Source organism: Aptenodytes patagonicus, chromosome 4, assembly GCF_965638725.1.
Source record: "Aptenodytes patagonicus chromosome 4, bAptPat1.pri.cur, whole genome shotgun sequence".
Classification (NCBI taxonomy): Eukaryota; Metazoa; Chordata; class Aves; order Sphenisciformes; family Spheniscidae; genus Aptenodytes; species Aptenodytes patagonicus.
The window spans coordinates 3,840,362-3,863,530 of record NC_134952.1 but is presented as its reverse complement, the minus strand read 5'-3'; the positions used below and the strand labels follow the sequence as shown (position 1 = coordinate 3,863,530).

The 23,169-nt window shown below is 37.3% G+C and overlaps 1 protein-coding gene across 2 annotated transcripts in view; it reads right to left on the bottom strand.

The window, feature by feature from the left end:
* The window catches only part of CTNNA2 (catenin alpha 2), a 548,499-nt gene that overhangs the window by 389,448 nt on the left and 135,882 nt on the right, over window positions 1-23,169 (bottom strand). For both annotated transcript variants that reach the window (XM_076335695.1, XM_076335693.1), the window contains exons 4-6: window positions 18,629-18,795; window positions 14,602-14,721; window positions 12,459-12,725 (exon numbers count right to left, since the gene is read on the bottom strand). In XM_076335695.1, coding sequence (XP_076191810.1) covers window positions 12,459-12,725; window positions 14,602-14,721; window positions 18,629-18,795 — 554 coding nt within the window. The remainder of the gene's footprint in view (window positions 1-12,458; window positions 12,726-14,601; window positions 14,722-18,628; window positions 18,796-23,169) is intronic.

The window sequence follows — 23,169 nt, the reverse complement described above, 5'->3', positions numbered from 1 at the left end:
TCTCCACTTGGACATCGAGCCATTGACCACAACTCTTTGAGCGCGACCATCCAGCCAATTCCTTATCCACTGAGGCGTCCATCTGTCAGATCCATGTCTCTCCAACTTAAAGACAAGGATGTTGTGCAGGACAGCGTCAAATGCTTTGCACAAGTCTAGGTGACATCAGAATGTGAAATAATGTCTCATGTATCTTCTGGGGTCTATGTTTCACAGCAGTAAGCAGAGCAGTTTTACAAGCATCTAAATTAGAAATGACTTCTCTAAGAGCTAGGCCTATGCGTATTTTTGTACCTGTGCTTTTCAGTCAAATGATAATACTTGGGATTTTCAGAAATCAGCTATATAAATTCATCGTCACAACAGTATATTTAATTTAGTAGTGGCAAGACTGAAATTGCATCAAATGAACTATCTTAGCAATTTATGCCATTAGTAAAAAAAAATTATAAAAAAAATTAGCTGCACATTTCAGATTATTTTCAGTGTTTCCTTATTCAAATCTGGTTGTGTTTTTAAATGACCATAAAATGGTCACATTAATAGTCATGTGGTGGTTTTGTTTTTTTTTCAAATGACCATAAAAGTGATCGTTAACAAAGACAGGAAATACTCTTTACTAGAGACTAGAGGATTCGCAATAGCCCACATACATTCTACTTGTAGCAAACCTCTTTCTCAATCCATAAACTCAATCAAAGCAACATCCATACAGCACTATTGCAATTTTCATGTTTCAGTTATAGCAACATAACCAATCCTTCCAGAAATGCCTCACTTTTCCTCCTCTTCCTTATAGACGTATGTGTAAGGTTCTTTACCTACACAGAAAATTTCAAACAGCAGATCTCACACCTCTCAGTGAGTCATGAATCACATTTTCCTTCTTAGAGGTTTTTGAAGACCCTGCACTCAGTCTTCTATGAGACGCAAGGACCTACCAAGAATGTATTCCTGGCATATTTCCATCCTTTTCGAGCCTTGAGGACGAACAATCTCCAAATCAAATATCTCCAATATCTCCGACCACTGAAACCCAACGCACTGTTTTCACAAGCAGTTATGTCATATTTCGTGAATAAATTTAGGAAATTCTGTACAGGCTACATGCAAATACCATTCACATTTTAAATAATAAAGTGTGTATCACTGAGGGTGTATAATTAATCCAAGCCAGCTTTCCTCAATGTAAAACACAGAAAAGGAATATACTTGTGTGTTTTTTTCTAAATAAGAAGAGATCTTTATGACCATCAAACCTTAGCTCATAAAGAATAAAAGCCACTGAGTTGCACTCAGTAATTTTTCATCCATATCCCACAAACCTTTTTGTTTATAATTAACTTCTAGGCTTAAGAAGTCAGTTAAATATTTGTTTGGGATATTCTGTTAATGACAATTCAGAATCACAGAATAATTTAGGTTGGAATGGACTCCTCGAGGTTATCTGCTTTAAATGCCTCCTTAAAGCAGAGTCAACTTTGACATCAGCCCAGGTTGCTCAAGGCTTCATCCAGTCAAGATGAGATCTCCATCCTCGGAGATTTTCCACATCTCTCTGCCCCCTGTTTCAGTGTTTGATCACCTTCACGGTGTGTTTGGGTTTTTTTTTTTTTCTCCCCAATATCCAAACAGAATTTTCCTTCAATCAGCTTATGCCAGTTGCCTCTCATCCCAATACCATGAACCTCAAAGTAGACTCTAGCTCCATTTTCTCTTCACCGTCTTACTAGGCAGTTGAAGTCACCACCAAGATCCCCCCCTCAATTCTGCAGTCCGAAAAATTCCCAGCTTCGCCAGCCCCTTCCGATTTGTCATGTCCTGCAGCCCCCTCATCATCTTGTGGTCTCTGCTGGATCTGCTCAAGTATGTTAAAGTCTTCCTTGCACTGGGAAGCCCCAGACTGGATCTGGAAGGCCTGATGCAGTTTCATATGTGCCAATTATAGGGGCAAAAATCACTCTCCTTTGCCTTGTTGCCTACAGTCTTACTAACGCAGCCTTGTAGGTGGCTGATCCGTATGGCTGTAAGGGTGCACTGCTGACTCGGGTTGAACTTGCTGTCCACCAGGAGCATTTTTGCCCCACTGCTTTCTTAACCCTAACGTCACACAAAATGACCAGAACTAACTTTTGGGCCTCTCTTAATTCACTTTTATAACAAGAAACACTTCTGGGAAAGAAAACCTTAGCGATTCTACAGAAAGAAACAGAACAACTACGCTTTGTTTGAAATATAATAAATAATGACATAGTTACTTTCTCACAAGTGGTTATAAATAAATGATATTTCAGATGTTTATTTTAAATGCTAAACGTTTCTCAAATATCTCACAAGGACAACAGGTTTTTGAGCTTTGGGAAAAAGAGAACGGGGATGAGAACCTGCTACATGACAGCTCTCGACATTCAGTTCCCAAAGAGACACTATTTTTTGCTTATGAAAGGTTTTACTCCTTTTCAAAGAAAGCTTGGTATCTAAATGCAACTTCAGACTATGTTATTGACACGTACAAAGTTCTTACACATATATTAACACTATGTTAAAAAGGAAATACTAACTTTTTGGAAGGAAGAAAAAAAATAGTTACCAGGAAATCTGGCTAAATAAATTCCTTCAAAAGTCTCAAGCTCCCATCACTTCTTGATAGCTAGTTAATGAACGAAGAATGTAAATGAATTGGAACATTCTACATTTCTAATTAGTTAACTAACATTAAGGCCATAAATCAAGGACTGACACCATAATTCAGGCCTTATAATGAAGTGTTTCAAGCCTCTTTACACCTGTAGACAGATTAGTCTAAACTGTATTATTGCTATGAAGGTATATCATTTTTGGCTTCAAGTTGCTGAAACAAAGTCCAAGAAAATTAATTTAAATATAATTGGAGACTTATTTGAAAACTGTTAAATTTGTGGTAATATCTTCTTTAAGTATATTATAGGTAACTATTTTCTCTTGTACTCTCCATTTTATTTAAATTATATAAAGGTCTGTTTATAGAGTGGTTGCAATGTTTTCATAAAGAATAAAAACTTTCAGAAAATAGACATCTTTATACTAATTAGTACTATAAGCCATCTTTATCTTGCTCCAACAGGAATAAACTATCACGAACACTAATAAACGATAGGGCACAACTTCTGAAATTTAAAATATCAGACAAATTATTCATACTCCAACAAAAAATACTGAAAATAAACACATACCCTACATAAATGCACTGTATTATCAGAGAGCACATAATCATTGAAACTTGGTGAAATTTATCTGGATTAGGATATCTTTTCCAACAATACCAAAAAACCCCAGTTTTGATTAAAAATATAAAGTAAAACAAAACCAAAACATTAAATTAATCTTTTAAAACAATTTTACAACTCCAGAAGAACTATGATTACTGTATCGTCTGCATTTTCCAAATTAAGCGTATGCTCTTGCAAAAACTTACTTATTATGTGCATTGCCTTATTGCTCATGAAAAATCTGCTCATCTACTGGTTTCCGTAAGTAAAAAGTCTTAAGGAAATTTCAGCAGCTTCTTCAGAACCACAGCTTTGTTTACTCTTTAAATACATAAGGAATGTTAATGATTTGGGAGGCGGGAGGGAGGGAGGAAGTGCCAGTTCTGAAAAAGCTGAAAATCAGCCAATAGAAAATGGATCCAAATTCATTCCTAAGTCAATGGATAGACTCATAAACTTTGATAGTACCCAGCATTTTGGCAAGCTTGGAAAAAAGCACATGGAAAGCATCATTGTTTCAAAGTTGTAAATAGCACTAATGAAATCACAGCACCTTAGAGCCGGTAACAGAGAGATTCCTAAAGTATAGCTCAGCTGTAACTCGCAATGAAAATTCAGAGTGGAAAAGGCTTAGATAACATTTTTTTTGGGGAAAAAAAAACAAACAACAAAACACACCAACAAACATGTCTACACAGTTTTCCTGTTTATACAGTTGTGTGTATGTGTGTAACAGGGAAGGTCAGATTCTTACCTTCATACAGATACTTCTTTCTAGAATTCCCCACTCAATTACCTCCCATTCAACCACTGACTGAGAGTACAAGAAGGAATTCAATATTTCCTTGTGCTTCTTTAATATTTCTATTGTGTAAAAGGATGACAAAAGTAATCATGGCCTTTCTTGGGCCCTTTAAACAATTTACTGGGCTCTGTTCTTTAAAACACACAAACCCCCCAATTAAATGAAAGTTATTCCCTCTTGTAATTGAGTAAAAGCAAATTTTAAAAGAAACTATAAAATCATATAAAAGAAGTCCAACATCAGCTTGTTCTGTTCTAATGAGAAACAACCTTATTTGAGAAAAGGAACACTTTAAAAGTACTGATTAGAAAAAACACACACACACACACACAAAAAAAAAACCCAAACCCAAACCAAAAAAACAATGAACACTTCATGCTCCTCTGTAAGGCTGTGGAAGGAAGGAAAGTTGAATGGATTTTTCAGACTGTCCTGGTTTCGGCAGGGATAGAGTTAATTTCTTTTCTAGTAGCTGGTACAGTGTTTTTGTTCTCAAGGACAGGAAAGGCATCTTTGAGGGCATAATAATACAGTTGTGAATCTAATATGAGATGCTATAAGGCAAAAAAACCCCAAATGTAAAGTTTGGAAAGTATCCGTTCCAGACAATGTAGTAGCATAATACTGATAAAGCAGCAGCTGCAATCATATCACCGTCTATCTGGAGCTCTGCAGGTGGAGGAATTATCCTGGATAGAACAGAAATAGCTTTCAAGTAAGAAACTTCTGTATAATGCAGTTTTACAAAAATTTACATCTAAGACAGGCCCAGTAAACTCAGGTGATGTATTGTGTACCATGGCAAACAGCACACTCCAGTAGAAGATACACTTAATTGGAATTTAGGGCTTTGCGGTTCCTTTATTGACTCTTGTATTAACCTTGTATTAAAAGGTTGGACCAGATGATCCTTGAGGTCCCTTCCAGCCTGGTATTCTATGACACTCATGATTCTATGAATCTGTTGGGTGACTCTGGACAAATGATACCTTATTTCCTCTATTTCTCTTTTTACACTTTCTTAATTCATCTATTTAGAATGTAAAACCTTCAGGGCAGAGACCATTTCCTAACATGCTTCTCAGTGATTTAGCACAATGAAAATACCATTTTTAAGGCAAATGCCACTGCACAGTGAACAATATGTCAGAAGAAGGAACCAAAACCAGTGACAAATGCCATTAAAATTCAAATTGATAGATATCTTAGATAAACAATGTCACAACCACAAGACAGGATGAAAAACTGCCTTTGTGTAAAAAGCAGCACAGAATATACTGAGGGACCCAGTTTTTCAGAACAACTTGGGAGACAAGACTGTATAAATAAGAGTGTTCAGTGTATTTCTTTGTCAGAAGTGCCTGCACTACCGTGAAAACAAATGTAGTGAGCTCGCAGGCTTGGTTTATGTACGTCTGTCAGCGTCCCCCGAAGTGCTAACAAGGCTTTTTAGTTCCTGTTTAGCGATAAATCAAATGTTTCTACCTGTCACTATGCTGCGTTTCACAGACACGCCATACACGTGTAATAGGAAGAAATATGAAGGGTGTGACAGTGCCGTGCCCCAGGGAGGAGGAGGGTCCCCCTTCCGCTGCCTTTTCCAGCTCCCCAAAATGCACTCCCCCTCGCACCGCTCCAGGACTGCAGCTTTCGATGAGCCGGTGTGATGTGTTGAAAGAACAGAGAACTAATTCAGAGAAATAAGTGAATAACTTTCCTTCTGGGACAGTGGGATGACTAAATTCATCGTAGTTTGATGGACATCACGCTCAGGTAGAAGTGCACATCCAAGAGCAGACGGAGTAGCAACAGCCCCCACCTCCACAGCCCCCAGTAGTCCTTTCCTCACCCTGTTCTCTAAATGTAAATGGAGATACCGTTTCCCTGAAATATTGGTCGTGTTCACTTGTCACATACTTGAGTTACATAAGCATCTCAGAGGTGCTAAATAAACATACTCAAAATAGTACCAAGTCTAGTCTAATTGGAAAATTTCACTTAATGTTATTTTTGAGCTATTATATGTAACCTGGCAAAATTTTAATATATTTTGATTTAACAGTTCAGATATTCATACTTATTATTAATGATTAAATAAGCAACCTGTAATAAATTGCATTAAAATGGAATAATTGTATTGCTACAGAAAATATATTTCTCTATAGAAATGTCGATTAGTTTTTTTTTAAAGTGTGTTTCCTTTGTGTGTTTCTACTGTCTCTAACAAATCTGTTTGGACGAGGGTTCACTACAAAAACTCCTTTGGAAATAAACTGGTTACTCTCCTATTACAAACAGGTTAAATGTATTTGACAGGAAAACACGCAAAGCACCTGGCGTGTTGGCATACTTTTTCTACCATCAAAAGAAGCGGTAGCAATGTGGTACGATTAAACTCACAAACCGTATTTTTGATTGCTAAATCTTTACAATACGGATTTACTACACAGGAGCATTTCAGAGGAAAAAATAAAATAAAAATATCAAGAAACCCACTAGATGGTGCTCTTATACAGAAAATACAGATCAGCAGGACCATTCTCACTGCTAAAGGTGAATGAAGGTAACATGCTCCTAACTGCTGGTAAGGAAGGGTGCTTCCCTTTACAGAGGTCACATTTCTGCTCTGCATTTGATATCAAAGTCCTGTCATTTCCAGTGCTGCCCCTCCGGAGCTGACATTTCCACAATAATATATATACATTCCCATACATACACAAGCACAGATAAAACATTAACCATAACATGTCAGAAAGCCAACTACTAAGACTAAAAGTAGAATGAGCTTCTGAAACAGGTGATTACAACAATGTGAGTTTCCTGCTGCTAAACTACTCCCATTCTGCATGGAAAATTCTGGGGGAAAGAAACCCAAAAGTAGCACACAGAAGAGGTTGTAGTGGGCAGGAAAGCGCAGCAATGACTTGGAAGAAAAAGCTTGTTCAGCCCCTTAGCATCATCAGGACCCTGAAAATCTGCTCTGCTCATTCCTCTCTTAAAAGGTCAGTTCAGCATCCTCGAATATATTTTTTGCAAACAGGTAAAGATTTCAGGTGTACTGTGAAATACAACGTCGCACTGTTGTTCACTACTTTCTTAACGTGCGAGGGGTGACCAGTCTGCCATTTTTCCCCACTCCGGGGAGATCCAAGGAGTGCAGAAAGTGTCGAAGGATCTCACTACTGAGTAGGAGCTTTTGAAGCATCAGGATGCAGCTCTACTGCCTTCGCAGGTGAAATGATGGACTCAGCACCACTCCAGGTTAAAAGCTACTTCAGCTGCACAAGGGAAAAAAACCCTGTATTTCATTCAAAGTCGTATATGAGGGTATCTGAATTTGCAACACGCTTTCTTCAGTGCACACTAATTAGGTGTTCCTATTTCAATTCAATATATAACTGCTACTATACAGAAACAGCCATCTGGCTGTGCTTCCCTAGACACTAGAGCTCAACAAGTCCAGTTTCAAACTGCTGTGTGGGACGTGCACTAATTTTTTTGCAATTGTTTCTTATGATTTCAATACCGAAACAAACACGTTTCATTCCTTATTCTGAAGCTCACATTCAGTCCTTTTTATTTCCAGCATCACAAATCACTTCTCTGAAGAACATATTTACAAGTAAATTGAGATTCCGTAACTATTCTGTGAAATCCATTCCCAGGCTGAACATCTAGTACAGTTATTTGTCCAAAAAGCAACAACATTTTAAAGGTAGTCACTTAATGACACAGCATCTCTTCTGTCCGCTACCTTTATGTCACATTTTGTCTGCTGTTAATTTTATTACCAAAAAAAAGCGTCCTTTGCTATTGTTGTACTCAAGTATTTTGTCTTTTCAGTTTCTATGTTGTTTGCTTTTTTTTTTTCATTACACACTTATTAGATCTTTCACTCCATTTAAGGAGCACTGCATTCACTAGCCCTGCAAATATTCCCAAGGGATTATTAATATCTTCGAGAAATATGTTATGATAGTCCATTTATTAAGTATGAACTTCATTTTACAGCCTGGAGGACAGTGACCGGTGTCATCAGACACTTTGTTTCTCATCAGACGTAGTCATCTCCCAAATGGTAGACTTGCACTGTTCAAAAATGTACTAAAGATTGAGATCCTCTGCCTGGAGTTTTTCGGTTCAAATCCTTCTCATTACAAAAAATGGTACATTTTCCATCCCTTGGGACCTATCCCAAATTTAGAAATACCTCATATACCAAAAGTAATTTTAACCATCTCTTTCAGTTCTCAACCAGATCAACTCCTTTATAAACCAAGTTATTTTCATATTCATTCAAGACTCAATGCGATTTTGAAACTGAAGAGTAAAGAGGAGACACACAGGCACAGGAGTTCAGGATATAACATGGATCGATGATGCTGGTAAGCAACTTTAAAGACAAATGGATGTGTGCACACACACAGAAACAACAAATCATTGGAGTATTAAAATAACATCAAGTATAGGGTGTGTCTGTTTGGAATAACACGTATTAAAAAGCAAGGACTATATATACATTTTAACAAATACAATATCATTTTATTCCATTGAAAGATACAGAACTTGCTAATTTATTATACACACACACACAAACACAAAACTCAAGGAGAAAGTCAGCTAAGCAGATTCATCAGTTCTGATATTTTCTTTCTGGAGCAATACAAAAGATGAGAGATATTTGCTTTTAGCACCAGGTTTTTTGGTCCTTTTTTCCTTTAGATATCTCTTCTCCCCCCTTTCTAAGTCACAGGCTTTATTCATTTATTTTATCCTTGACTCATAATTTATTGTAGACAATCCAAGCCTTGCTCCAAACACAGAAATACTCCTTTTTATGGGTCTATGGCTGCATGCATAGTAAACATTTTTATATTCACAAAACTGTTACACCTACCCTCGCAGTACTGTACAAGAATGATTACCTCATTTTTCATATCAAAATCTAAAACAAAATATTTAGAATTGTTTAAAATGTTAAGTATTTTAGGGTGCCCTGTTTGAAACCCCTGGAATTTGAATTTCCGCAGGGGTTAGCACTTCTAAAGTTTTGTCAGCACATACCACTGACACAGCTACATTTCTAGAAACGAAGAAATCACAGTCTCAATCCATATTCTGAACGGAGGCACTCTCCTGCTAATTGGAGATCGCTCTCCGTTCCGTCATGCAGAACGAGTCCCCCCGCCTGCCTGCCTCCAGCCCTTGCAGTGGTTGACACCCATCACTCTGCATCTATTTATCTAGTCGCCAACCCCACATCGGAGTGTAGATGCCATCTATCTTCACCACAGTTTTCATCTAGCACAGATTTCCTGGTCTTTCTCACTTCATTTCTTCACACTTAGTAATTTTACTATCTTTTTATCCACCTCCCCACTGCACTCCAGTTTGATGGGTGGGTCCTGTCCCTGGTACAGATCATGACGGCTATGGGGAGAGCACGGAGGGTACCAGATGAATCAATCCCACAACACTCAACATGGGACAACACAGCAGGCTCTTGATAATCAGAAAGGCTGAGACCTATGCAGACTGACAAGACCAAACTACCATTTCCTCAGCGCAAACAGAGTCTTTTCAGAACTCACAATACGTTCTTAACAAACCTCTCTACAGAACTTGCATAAATTTGGGCGAGTTTCATGAGAGGAATAAAAGGTGCGTCCTCAGTGCGCCCCAAGAACCCAGAAATATACCAAATTTTACTAATAAATTACTTTATTAATAAATCCAGGAATATTTGGATTTAAATGATCCAAAATTAAAGCAGGAACATTTAAGTTAAAGGACAAAAAATGAGGCATTAAACATGTACTTCTGCAATCAATCAACTTCAAACAGTACTTTAAAGTAGAAAACCTGGTAAGAGACAGATTCATGAACTCTCTTCATTTCTACATAAATTATCTCCGAGAAGCAATAAATGACAACTTTTTCCAAACTTTGCTGCTAATAACTCACAGGTGACTTTATATCACAAGTCACCATTGTGTAGAGTATGACAACTAACATGACGCCTATTTAAACACAATAGGTGAAGTGCTTAAAATAGGTGGAATAATTATTTATATTACAAGTGATGAAATTTTGATTGATAAAGTATTCAGACAATTTACACCGCAGTTATTTGAAGCATTAAGGCACAGAACGCTGATTCTGAAATTTGAAATAATGAAGCCTGAGAAGTGTTAAATATTATGGAAAAACCTGCAAACTTATTTTTAATATAGAAGAATTATCTCGCCATATAATACAAGGTTTATCGTGCACTTCATACCAAATACAAATTGATCTCAATCAATATGACTGATACTGTAAAAAAAACATACTGTAAAATTATTTTCACTAGAAAATATAAACTTCCTCTCCCTTTTTGGAGGAATACATTGCCAGCATAAAAATCAAACATTTTTCTCCACCATCTTTTTACCCATGACATAGTTTCACTAGTCTGGTAATTTTTCTTGCTTTCTTGCTTGTAAAACATATTCACAAATGTAATTTTTTAAAAAAATTCACAAACATCCCACCATCGCAGCCATAAATTTCCACTTTCCCTGGAGTTTAGGGAATATTGTCTCTGTTGCAAAATTAGGTGTGAATAAATCTCATTTAACAGCTAAGCAGTGAGGCAAAACAGGAAATATAGTTAGAAAGCAGATAAATCAATAGTTTCAATCTTTCTATCCTCAGTAAGCCAGAGAAGAAAATTTTCATTTCATTTCTTAAAAGTACAGAAATTTCTCAAAAAAGACAGGCTGGTTTTCCACACGTAATTGTGAACAGAACACGGTACTATGGCTATACGTCTCACATACGCATTCACGATGCCTGCAACATCACGTAAAGTGGAAAAGACTTTACCTGAGGAGAAAAATGATGAACAAATATTCTCACAAAGAGGCAGGGGACAACATCAGATGTCTCGCGTAGTCTTCACTAAATTTACTTTCACTAAGCACGACGACTCTCTTTGCATTGAACAGCAGCCTTTTCCAGAGAGCAGCAGCATCATCAGTTTGTCACATGTTTTCTGTTACTGTTTGTCAAACCTCTGCTGTCCATAACATGCCAAGTCCCACACAAAAGCCAGGGTACAATCAGACCAAACAGGGATATCATTCTCAGGAACTTACCAATAGGGGACCTGTGAGCTGAGAAGGCCCTGAAAACCATGCAGAAGACCTTAAATCTTGACCCACAATAATTTTACAGGAAAAACTATAGATCTAGAAATACAGATATTAAAAAAAAAAAAAAGATCAGTATAGTCGATGCAGGCACTACTGTTTCATTTACTTGAAAAGCATGATGGAACTGGAGTCAGTCTCTGGGTCCTGCAGTAGTTCTGAATGGTTTTACCCTCTTTGCTTGTCTCGTCCTACACCTATCCACACATTTTCTGCTGTCATGTTTCCACCTCTAACCCCATTTCCCTTTTGCTACTATTTGTAAACTCATTCTCTGCCTTTTTTCACTATCTTACTCAATCCTGGAGCTTCCCTTGATCCTCTAATATTTACCCTTTCTACTACTGTCTCCAAAATAGACCCGGTGACAGTAAGCCACAGATGCAGAAGACAAGCCCTGTCTAACATGACATGAGATGAACCACCTGCACTACACCTCCGCTTTCAGCCCTAAGTACAGCAGGATTGAGTAGCTCCTGCAGGTGTATGACAGATGCTTGTATTGCAATGTCATGTATTAATCAAAGTGAAAAGGACACCGTTCCCTAATTATAATTTTAAAAGGCCCTTACTTAAAGTCAGAATGAAAGAGAAAAAACATCTTTTCAGATATTGTCTGCAACTGTTGCTTAAGCAAAACTGTAGCTATTTCTGGATTAGAGGCTGCAGCACTTTGCCTGCAGCTGAAGTGACTGGTATCAACTGTGTTTGAAAGATGCTTTTTCCATATCTTTGACTAACATAACTCCTGACTGAAGTTGAATGTTAACGTTTCCTGGATGCTCAGCTCCATCACTGTCTTTATTTTATTGTCTTGACTTCCTGACTTGCCAGACAAATATGATTTTACCATTCAACAAATCACAGATCTTGGTCACAGAATTAAAATGCCAGATTAATCAGACTTTGCATTATTTAGAACTATGTAGCTAGATTTTTCAAGGACACTAGGGCAAAAGAGGACTTCTTTCTCTCTATCACAGCCACTGCATATGAGCATAAATAACTCTTTATAATTCAAGTCCATTCACAGCAAAGAACTATTCCTCATTAAAAATAACACAAATCAATGTCTGCACTTTGCCTCTGCAGTATGAGGAAATAGACCTGAATGAAAAGGGAAATTTGAGTCCTGTTCAAGACCCGCTTAGTTAAAAGCACTGTAGATTTCATGGAGAAACACTTCATTTTCCATACAGTTCTGATACTTACATCAAATTCATTTAGTGCAGCAGCAAGCTCTCCTATGCCAGTGTGCCCCTTGTTCTCATCAGTGGGTGAGGTGGCTTGGGCAGCATTGGAGATACCAGCAATTGCTTCTTGTACTTGCTTGAAGACATAGTCTCTGTTGGCCCTAGTGGCTGCAACGTCAGGGTGACGGAGAAATGCTTGGGATGCAGTATACAACATAGTGGCATTCTTCTTCAGAGCACCTCGAGCTGCAGCCATTTCATCCCTGCAGTGAGGATCTTTCAGTTCCTATAGAAAAACACACTATTTTTATAGTTGTCAATGAAAAGTTCTCGTGTTGGAATGTATTGTCTATACAGCTTAAGTGTCTCTGCATATATCCCGTCCAGTGATTTTCCAGAGATGGAATCAACGACAGATTCTGCCATAAATCACAGAAAGAAATCTCCCTCCTGCCCAAGAAAGTCCACTCCTCCTGTGTAGCTACAGCTGTTACATTCTGCTCCTAATATCTTCTCATCAAAGAGTCTACATGCTTCCCTTATTCAAAGACCCGCAGAAAATTTATATAAAACATTCAGAATTACTCTTCCTGATTGACTGGATTCAGGCTGCTGATTCCATAAAGGCAATGCGAGTAGCAATCCTGTTGCAGCAAGTGCCATAATTTTATAAGTACTATACCTATGTCCTTTATAAAATCATCATAAGGTAGACCTTTACAAAAATCCAAACCTAAAAATATTACACTGTTGAATATGTATTTAGTTCTTAAAGACCTAATAAATATGCCCCTCATTGTTTTTAGCCTTGCCTTCATATTTTGTTCTATTCCTCATATCATTTAGTGTTTGGTTTAATGACATATACTTTCTTTTGTTTCCCCTGACAACAAGCATCAGATACTGTACAATATGTTACCAGAATAAGATGACATTGTATTATTGTTACTTAATCCATGAATTTATTTATTTATAGGATATATCACACTGTCCATGAAAGCCTTTCAAACATTACATAAGGTAGTCCTAACAATATTCATAAGGAGTAACAAAACATTGTTACTTCTATTTTAAAAGTAGGAACAAAGAAGTCTGGAGAGCTGAATAGTTTACTTATGTTCACACATAGAATCTATGGCAAAAATTAAAGAAGAACACAGATATTCTGGATTTAAAGGTTCTACCCATTGACTAATTTCAACCACACATGACTGACAGGCAACAGTTTTCAGAGACAATTAAGTTCCTAAAAACTATCAGGCTACAAAACAGAACAGATGAAAGGAAAATATAAGAACATCTAAGTAGTAAGTTCTAATGCTGTCAAGGTTTTCCACAGTTATATGGGAAACCTTACTGACATTATAAAAATGCACCTCAAGAAGAAAATTTTAAAAGGTTTATAACTAAGATTTTCTGTTATCTTTTCATACCTCCAGTAAGAACTTAAGAGACATATACCTTCATTAGCTTTCACATTTCTATCTTTTTCCCATCCAGTGTGCTATGCAATAGAAAGACGACACACCCCTGAATGATTGGTGGTATTCAAATACAATCGAAGTTGGAGAGACGCTATACAACTCCACAGTGACAGCACTGTCTGGACTCTTAAAAAGAACAGTGTTCAGGAGAAAGTAATCTTTATTGCCAAGTTGTATAATTGCAGGCATTGAATAAATGTTATCGTGACTTTCTGGTCTCTTTTCCATCCGCCTTAGTAATGAACGAATTGCTTTTTTTACGCATCTGAAAATTAATAATGATGGTTTTAAACACAAAGTAGATTTCTGTTCTTCCTGAATTTGAATTATACTAGACTACCAAAGAGCTCGTGCTTTACCAGCTGTCAGAGTGACCTCAAATCAGCATAGGTTAGAATTAAATGGGAATAATCATCAAATTAAAACTGTCCTTAACCTCCTGAATCACTTGCCTTTTCACCCTTCATTCTGTTATTAATTGAAGCCACTTGGAAAATATTCTTAAAGAAACTGCATTTTTGAAAACCTTCATCACATTCAAAGAAAACAATGTGATTAAATTATAGGCCATGACACAGCAATTACTTATTGTACATTTTAAACCAGACTTGGACATAAAGTACAAGATCTTTAGAACCAAGACTAACTTTCTCAACCACTGCTTTAAAATGTACTCACCTGTTGTCGTCTAGCAGCTACATAGTTCAGTTTTACCATCTCTTTTCCAAATTCTTTAAAGCGATTCGCTAAATCTTGCTCATTTGTTGCATTTTTCACTGCTTCTAGTGCTTCCTCTACCTAGAACATAATATATCAACTGTGTTAGCATTTTAATCCGGGTGCACTCTTTGACAAAGTCTGTAACTATTCTACCCAATAATCTCTATTATATGGACCCAATTTAGCATTTACGTCCATCACTGTACAGAGGCTTTATGATAGTCCCACTAACTTTAATTAGGTTTCTTAATAGAGAAGCTGTCTGATTGTCATTCTGCATTACTTTCCATTTACTGTACTTTGGTATCATGTAAAAATAATGTAAGGGGCATAACTATCTTAATTTCCCCACTCACACTTATCAGATGAAATGTTTAATATCTGCAGGTTTTAAAACGAAGTAGATGAGTATGTTCTTAACGTGTGGTACAGGCTTTATGGGAAAACAAAGGGAAGTTATTAATTCTGGACAAGAAATGACGTTTAAAAAGGAAACTCAAACTTACCATTAAGATTTAAATTTACCCTGATATATCCAAAACACTGTGTCTTTGTGAAACAAATGAAACAATAGATTCAACCCAGGATATATTTATTATTTGTTTTTTCTCAGCTCTCAGCTTTCCTTTTTCAGTTACTTTAAAATTGAGAAAAGAATCTACCAAAGAAAACATACCTGCAAGTTACTCAGTCATCCTGTAGCTAACAGGCAAAGATATAAACCCCCAGTTATACCAACAAGTTAATCTACCAAATCTATTGTGAAACTTTACCTTATGTACAGCAAGAAAAAATATCTGAAGGGACAAAATGCTCTTTTCATACAATAAGTAAAGGAAATTTTCCTGTGACTAGATGAAAATTCAAAGTTGTATTTCCCTCCCTCACAAGATAAAAATGCAATTCCAAGCAAAAAGATTGAGAACTGAAAAGCTTCTATTCATCCTTCTTTCTAAAATCTATTGCTTCAATTCATGACAATGTGCATAAGCTTTCAACAACAGACAAATTTTCTCCTCAAAGAGAAACAGCTAATTCGGAGAGGGACATGCTCCCATGCAAGAACAGAGGTTTGCAGCTCACTCTCCAAACGCCGCTGGGAATCCATAAATTCAGCAGTAGCTGGCATCTAATGAATTTAGAAAGGCATGATTATGTGCAGAACCTGCCTTTTTTCCATTTGCGTTGCTCTAACTGTGTTTTCGTACCAGCGAGAGAGGATTTTTTTATTTTGATTTACAAATTACAGGGCAGTAGAGTAGCAAACCCATACATTTCTATAGGAAAATGTATAATTCAAGCACATAAATCCATAGCTGCTACGTTGGGAATTTTGTACTGTCTGAGAGTTGCAAGCTACACCTTATTCAGAATCCGATTACCCCTTCTTTTACTCTTAAAAAGAACAGCAGTTTTTAAAGCTGAGCTGCCTGCCTTAACCATTAACAAAAATTACAAAAGCATCATTGTATTAACTACTTTGTTCTTGCAAGATTCCCAGCAAAATATGAACATCTTTTTTTCAGATCAAGAAGCATGTATATTAAACTACCTGAAACTTTCATCTTTAACATGTTTGTATTGAGGAGCACAGGCATGACAAATTGATACGCATTTTTGTAAGTCCTGCCAGCTCTCTATTAAATAAAATTGCTAGAGAATTTGTTACAGATTCCACTCTGATAATCAGATTTCGCAAGATGTTGATCATACTCTATCATGGGCTCAAGCCCATGAAATTTCAAAATTAAGAAATCGGCTATGAGAAGTATTAGAATGGACATGAGCACAACCCCCTTTTTTATTACAGTTTCTTTTACAAATTTAGGTTGGAGCAAGTTCTCTATCCTCAAAAAACCACAGCTTCACACAACTGTACAGATGCGTTCCTCTGATTAACTAGCATGTAACTAATTACAATAGACTCATAATTCTGTATGTACATGACCACATACTATATTAGTATATGCTGTGAGTGTTACACAAGCTTCACTGCAATAGGCACTATTACTAATTTTAGTAATGCAACAGAGAATTTGAAAAAAATGACCGAGTATCCTTCCAGAAAGCATCTGCATATATTTGCTCTAAAACTTTAATTAAAATGCACTATTTCCCATGAAGTCTGAAGCCTAACTCACTCTTTTGACATGCTTTCAGTGAAAACTGATTACAGTACATTTCAGTATAAATCAGGCTTCGTAACTTTGACGTGCAGAATGATTTTAGTTTATTAATTTTATGGTTAACTTACACCAGTCTTTGTTACCTTTGAGTCAATACAAGAGCTGTCCCTTCATCAATTTTGTAAAATATAAACACTTTTTTTTCCCAGTAATTTAATTTTTATTCATCTAAAATTAGTTTGCCTTATAAAATGGTAAGATAAAAATATGTACACTGCCAATCCTCAGAAATAAATTACCCTTTTTAACCTGAAAAAAAAAAAATCAAATTTAAGGTTCATAACTTGAATTTTTCTAAAAACAACCAGAGATGTCTGGCTTCTTGGAAACAGGATTCATAATAACATCTGATAAATGCAGAGATTACAAACCACATTGCCATACACTGCCCTTGCAAATCGGGGCTGCAAACTGTGTAAGTAAATATACCCACTTAGAAAACAGTATTGGACATTTGTGTTTTAAATAACAGAGTACACTGCTGTAACAGAGGGAAGAAATCTCAGATGTGAGAACAAAATTTCTCATCACCTATGAAAGACCTTGAATCTGAATTTTAATCACAATGTTTAGAAAAATCTGTTGTTTATAATACTAAAGTGTTAGTCTCGCTAGCAAAGGACTATTTGAATTACAGTTGCATGGAGTATTGTAGTGGGGAAAAATTAAAAGCATATTTGAGAGAGACAATGCTTACACTGCACATAATGAGAGCCACATGCTGACAATTACGAGAGCAGCATTCTGTTTATCAGAGCAGAGCTCACTAGAATCTGTGCAGAAAAATCTGCCTTTTTCATTATGAAAACTGTTTTCAAACTATTTAGCTTAACTGCACAGTTTGCAAGTTGAAGGGTTCTCATTGTTTTTCCAGAACATAATACCATTGTACAGCACAGTACAGTTGTTACACTGTTAAAAACACAAATTTAAAAAAAAAAAGAAAATAGTTTTTAGACAGTTATTAAAAAAAAGTAACTCTCCAACTCCTCTGCTAAACTCACACATGCACGCTGCAGGCTTTGAATATTCTGTATATGAGTTTCTGCAAAATTTGGTTTTGTTTCAGAGGTTTTTGTTTATTTTTTTATGCAATAAAAGTGAAATAGTCCAATAACTAGCAAAAGAAAAAAAAATACATTTCCCAGTTTCAACTGCAGTCTTTTAATACTCCTGTATAAAAACGTGAATGGTGGCAGCCAAAGTGAATACAAATCCATACCAAACTATCTGGCAATCTTTAATTCCTCTTTATTCTATTTTTCCTCTTTGATGACTGATTAGACACTTGCACTATTGTCTCACTCCAAATTAAAGATTTAATCTTTTGATACATCCAGAAGTCGTGCAGAGAAAAAAAAAGCAGAACAACTGTAGTACCTAAACTCTGCCACAAGATAGCAATACTTTACAAGTACTGAGCTAGTAAACCATCCGGATAACAGGCAAGGTGAGATAAGTAAATGCTGTTCAGAGAATGAATGTTCAGAGAATGTTCAGTTCAGAGAGCTGCTTAACAGCAGTACTAGTCCAGGCATTGAAGATATCTGATAATTTTTACTTTAAGTCTCCGAAAATTAATTTCTGCAAAATTAGAAAGAAAACTAGAAAATTAGAAAATTAGAAAATGAATAAGACTAATGTAGAAATGCGTTATCTCCTACTTCTCGTTCAGCACTTTAAGAAAAAACAGTGAAATAGAGTAAGGAATGTGAACAGTGACATCTATTACTGATTTGTTCCCTATTTTTCTACACACAAAACATGCAAAAAGAATACCGAATATTAAAAATGCATACAATTTTCAGATGTGATAGAAGCCTCATGACATCAGCCATATCAGCCAGGATGAGCAAGCGAGTGACAGCAGAAAGCAAGGCACGAGCAGCTCGCACCATGGTGCCCCGTTTCACTGAGGAGCATGGGTCGTCAGCAAACTCCGAAGAGGCGATTCTCATTGTTTCTCCTAGAATTGAAAAAAAAAAAAATGGAAATTAAAGATAAGTTTTACACTTGTACTTTTTTCCAGAAAATATAAACAACTTACTAAATAAACTAACTGCTGTTAGGAAAAAATTAATGGCTTAGTTACTGAATTGCTCAGGAGAAATATTTTTTTTTAAAACACGTGCAGCAACTGCCTCGATACTCTCTGCCTTTTTTTCTTTATTCCCAAACTGTTTTTCTTCTAGAGCAGTCACCTGTAACAACTGAAAAGGAAACCAAAACACCAAGACAGACAGCTGAGAGCAACCAGCACAACATAAGAAAAACAGCAGTGTGTGTTATAGATACACAGAACTCACCTGCGCTGGTAGGGAGAACAGGACAGAGCACCCCAACAGCATCATCCCAATTGCATCTCCCTATAATTCTGCCTTCAAACTACATCCTTCTCCTTCACTCCTGCTCCCCAGTCCTTGCTTTCCTGCTCAGATACTTACTCTGCTCTCCTCCACCTAGAAGAGCTATCACTCCTATTAAAGACTTATTCTTTTTTCCCCCAATCATAGAATCAGAGAATTATTTAGGTTGGAAAAGACCTTTAGGATCATTGAGTCCAACCGTTAACCTAGCACTGCCACGTCCACCACTAAACCGTGTCCCTAAGCACCACATCTACACGTCTTTTAAATACCTCCAGGGATGGGGACTCCACCACTTCCCTGGGCAGCCTCTTCCAATGTTTAACCACTCTTGCAGTAAAGAAGTTTTTCCTCATGTCCAATCTAAACCTCCCCTGGCGCAACTTGAGGCCGTTTCCTCTCGTCCTATCGCTTGTTACTTGGGAGAAGAGACCGACCCCCACCTCGCTACAACCTCCTTTCAGGGAGTTGTAGAGAGCGATGAGGTCTCCCCTCAGCCTCCTTTTCTCCAGGCTAAACAACCCCCGTTCCCTCAGCCGCTCCTCATCAGACTTGTTCTCCAGACCCTTCACCAGCCTCGTTGCCCTTCTCTGGACACGCTCCAGCACCTCAACGTCCTTCTTGGAGTGAGGGGCCCAAAACTGAACACAGGATTCGAGGTGCGGCCTCACCAGTGCCAAGTACAGGGGCACGATCACTTCCCTACTCCTGCTGGCCACACTATTTCTCATACAGGCCAGGATGCCCTTGGCCTTCTTGGCCGCCTGGGCACACTGCCGGCTCATGGCCAGCCGGCTGTCAACCAGCACCCCCAGGTCCTTTTCCGCCAGGCAGCTTTCCAGCCACTCTTCCCCAAGCCTGCAGCGCTGCATGGGGTTGTTGTGACCCAAGTGCAGACCCGGCACTTGGCCTTGTTGAACCTCATGATTCCCTTTGTGACCATCGCTGCTATGATTTTACTGCCCAGTCTCCTCTACTCACTCTACCTATTCGCCATCCCAAACTGCCCGAATATCCCTATTGCTGCCTCTCTGTGGACAAAGCAAAACACTCTTGTATAACACATGAAACATGCTGGTGCCTGGACACATTATTCCTGTTTAATTCCAGCAACAAGCATCTTATTCAACATGGTACTTGGTATGTAAATCAAGATTTGTAAGGATGAACTTTACTTCTTTTTAGCAGATGGAAGTATTAAGAAAGAAGAAGGAGTACTTAATGCTCCCAGCACTGAAAGGGTTTGAGTTCTTTCTGTAAAGCTGAGATCTAATCGCTTTCAGCTACTAAAGGGAATAGTGCTTTTAAAGGAGTAAGACGAGGACTCCGTTGGAATACGGTAACGAAAGGAGGACAGGAAGAAGCTGAAGGAAATATCTGATTGGAAAGAAGGGTGAGCCAGGGACAGTGCAATGCATTCAGAGAAGTAGGCAAGATACCAGTGGCAAAGAAAGACCTTGAAATCAGAAAGTGGGAACTTTCCCCCCCCTTATTTACAGCAAGGAATGAGTTGCATAAAACATTTTTTTAAATCATAACCATCTTTCAAAGATTTGATAATCTTATTTAAGCCAACACAGAACATGAAACTCAACCAAAAAGGCAAATGTTGCATTAAATTACACAGAAATGTGGTTAACATCACAAGGAGATCAGGTAAATTCTGATATGCAAGGAAGACTTAGTGAACGAAAAATAAACAGCACACCACTGGAAGTCAAATAAACTAGTAGTTTAATGCAGTGGTAATTGAAAAAGAATGGCACATATCTTTTCCTTTCACACATGACTCACAGCAGACTGTGGAGGGACTTGTGCCATAGGATCTTTCTTTTTTTGTAACCAACAGAAAAGCAATAATATAGCACATTGACCATACAGAGATGTAGAACATATATCAATCCATAATTCTCCAAAACAATTCCAGACACTTAAAAAAATAGTTTTTTCATTAATCATTGGGAAAACAAAATGACGCATTTGTATTTCAAAAGTTACTTGCAAAATAATGTGGTTCTAGATGTATTAGTCCAATCTATGAGAAAAACGCTTGTGTATTTTAAAGGACTTCAAAAGGCTATGGAAAACAACCCAGTACAGAAACCCCTAAACCCAAATCCTAGGTGCTCGCTGTCTCCACGGTCAGAAGCAACTTAGCTGTATCTGCACACTCTCATGTACCAGCTGATGAGTCTTGCTCAGAGCCAGTTCTAATTAGGTTAGACTGTGCCGCACTGATGACTCAAGATCCAAGCTAGCGTAGCTGCGCAGGGCTGCCCTAACTTCAGACCAGCTTGGGTATCTCCAAAATGCATTGTGTTCTGCCGTGTAGACTTGTTAAAAGTATTTCAAATAAGCCAGCCTAGCTATGGAATACAATCCCATCGATATATTACCTGGAATTATGTTGTGGCTGTGCCAAGCAAAAACTGATTTTTAAGATGATCTACTGACTTAGCTTTCTTTATGCTGTTATCCTTTGCTGAAAGAAAGCTCGGTATGCAAGTTGCTTTTTCAAAAATTCAGCATTCTCTAAATGCATCATAAACTTCCAGCAGTTTCTATATTTGAGTTTGTTTGTTATGACCTTTTCAAACCACAATTTTATTAATTCATATAATAAAAGTTTATGCCAGTGCAGCTGAATTAACAGGTTTAAATTCATTTTCACCTGTCTTGCTACTATACTGCCTGAAAACCCATTCTACTGTATCTTCTCCACGACATTTTCAATCAGAGAAACAGCATGTACTCTGCCTTGTCAGGACTACGTACGCATTGCCCGACCAGCCAGCTCGTGGCAAAGACAAGGCTGAATTGCACCTGCCTTGCTCTTGGTGTGAACACAGGTCTGAGGTTTTAGTTTGTTTTCTCCTCTCTCCAGCTGCTGATTTTTTTAACTTTTTAAATTATGTTTACATTTTTTTGCATAGTTTGAAACTGGACAACAATTTAAATAGATTAGGAGTTACCAACAGATCAATAATTATGCAAGCCTCATTTCCCTATGAAATTAGGCTGAAAGAGGAACAAACACCATTTTGAATGAGATTTTATATTCACCCAAACTTTGCTATTATTAAAAAAATAATAATAATCCTGTTTGTCTCCAGTGTAGAAACTCAGAAAGAAAGTAATTCTAATGTGAAATCAAAGCACATTTACATTGCTTTTAAGACCATTATAACAAAATAAAATAAAAAAAAAATCCCAGATGGCGTAACTTCCCATAAGACAATGCAAATAGTGGAGGAGAAACTTAAGACAGCCACAGTGAATAATTCCCATCAGAACTCTTTTCCTTATTATATTACCATTAGGACTGTGTGCTATTATAATTTATGTGCAGTGTATCTTGGATGATAAGCTGATAATATAAAATTTCAGTAGAAAAATTCAAATGGCTCATTTCTAAAGCTGCATACTTTTCTTAGATTTCCATAAGGTTGCCAAAACTCTCAAAAGATTTCTTAAGAGACAAAGAACAAACAATCATTGTCAGATAAAGAGACAACAAAACAAATTTCTCAACATGCTTAAATGTTATATTGCTCAGCATCGCAGAGTCAAAGTTCTAGGTACCTGGTCTCCGCAGAGAAACAACAAGGTTTCTGTGGAGGAGGACCACAGTTTGCTGTACCTACGTTTCCATGCATTTTACCCGCGTGCCAAAGATCACTGAAACTAGGAGCAAGGAACTCTGAGGCCACAAAGATTTTTCTGACACATACTTTAAATCAAACAGTTATTGCAAAAATTTATCAACAACTCTTGGCTGTGAGTGTGCTAAAAATTGGGAATGAAATTTCCACAAATCTTTTTATTATTTTTGAGTCAGTGACTCAAAATATTCCATCTAAAAGGAGAGGCTGAGAGGAGAGGCTGAGAGCCATGACAGAATAGCTTAGAGTCTAGCATCTGGGCAAGGGTTGGATTTGATTCCTAACCTGGGAATTTGATTCAAAATGTGGACA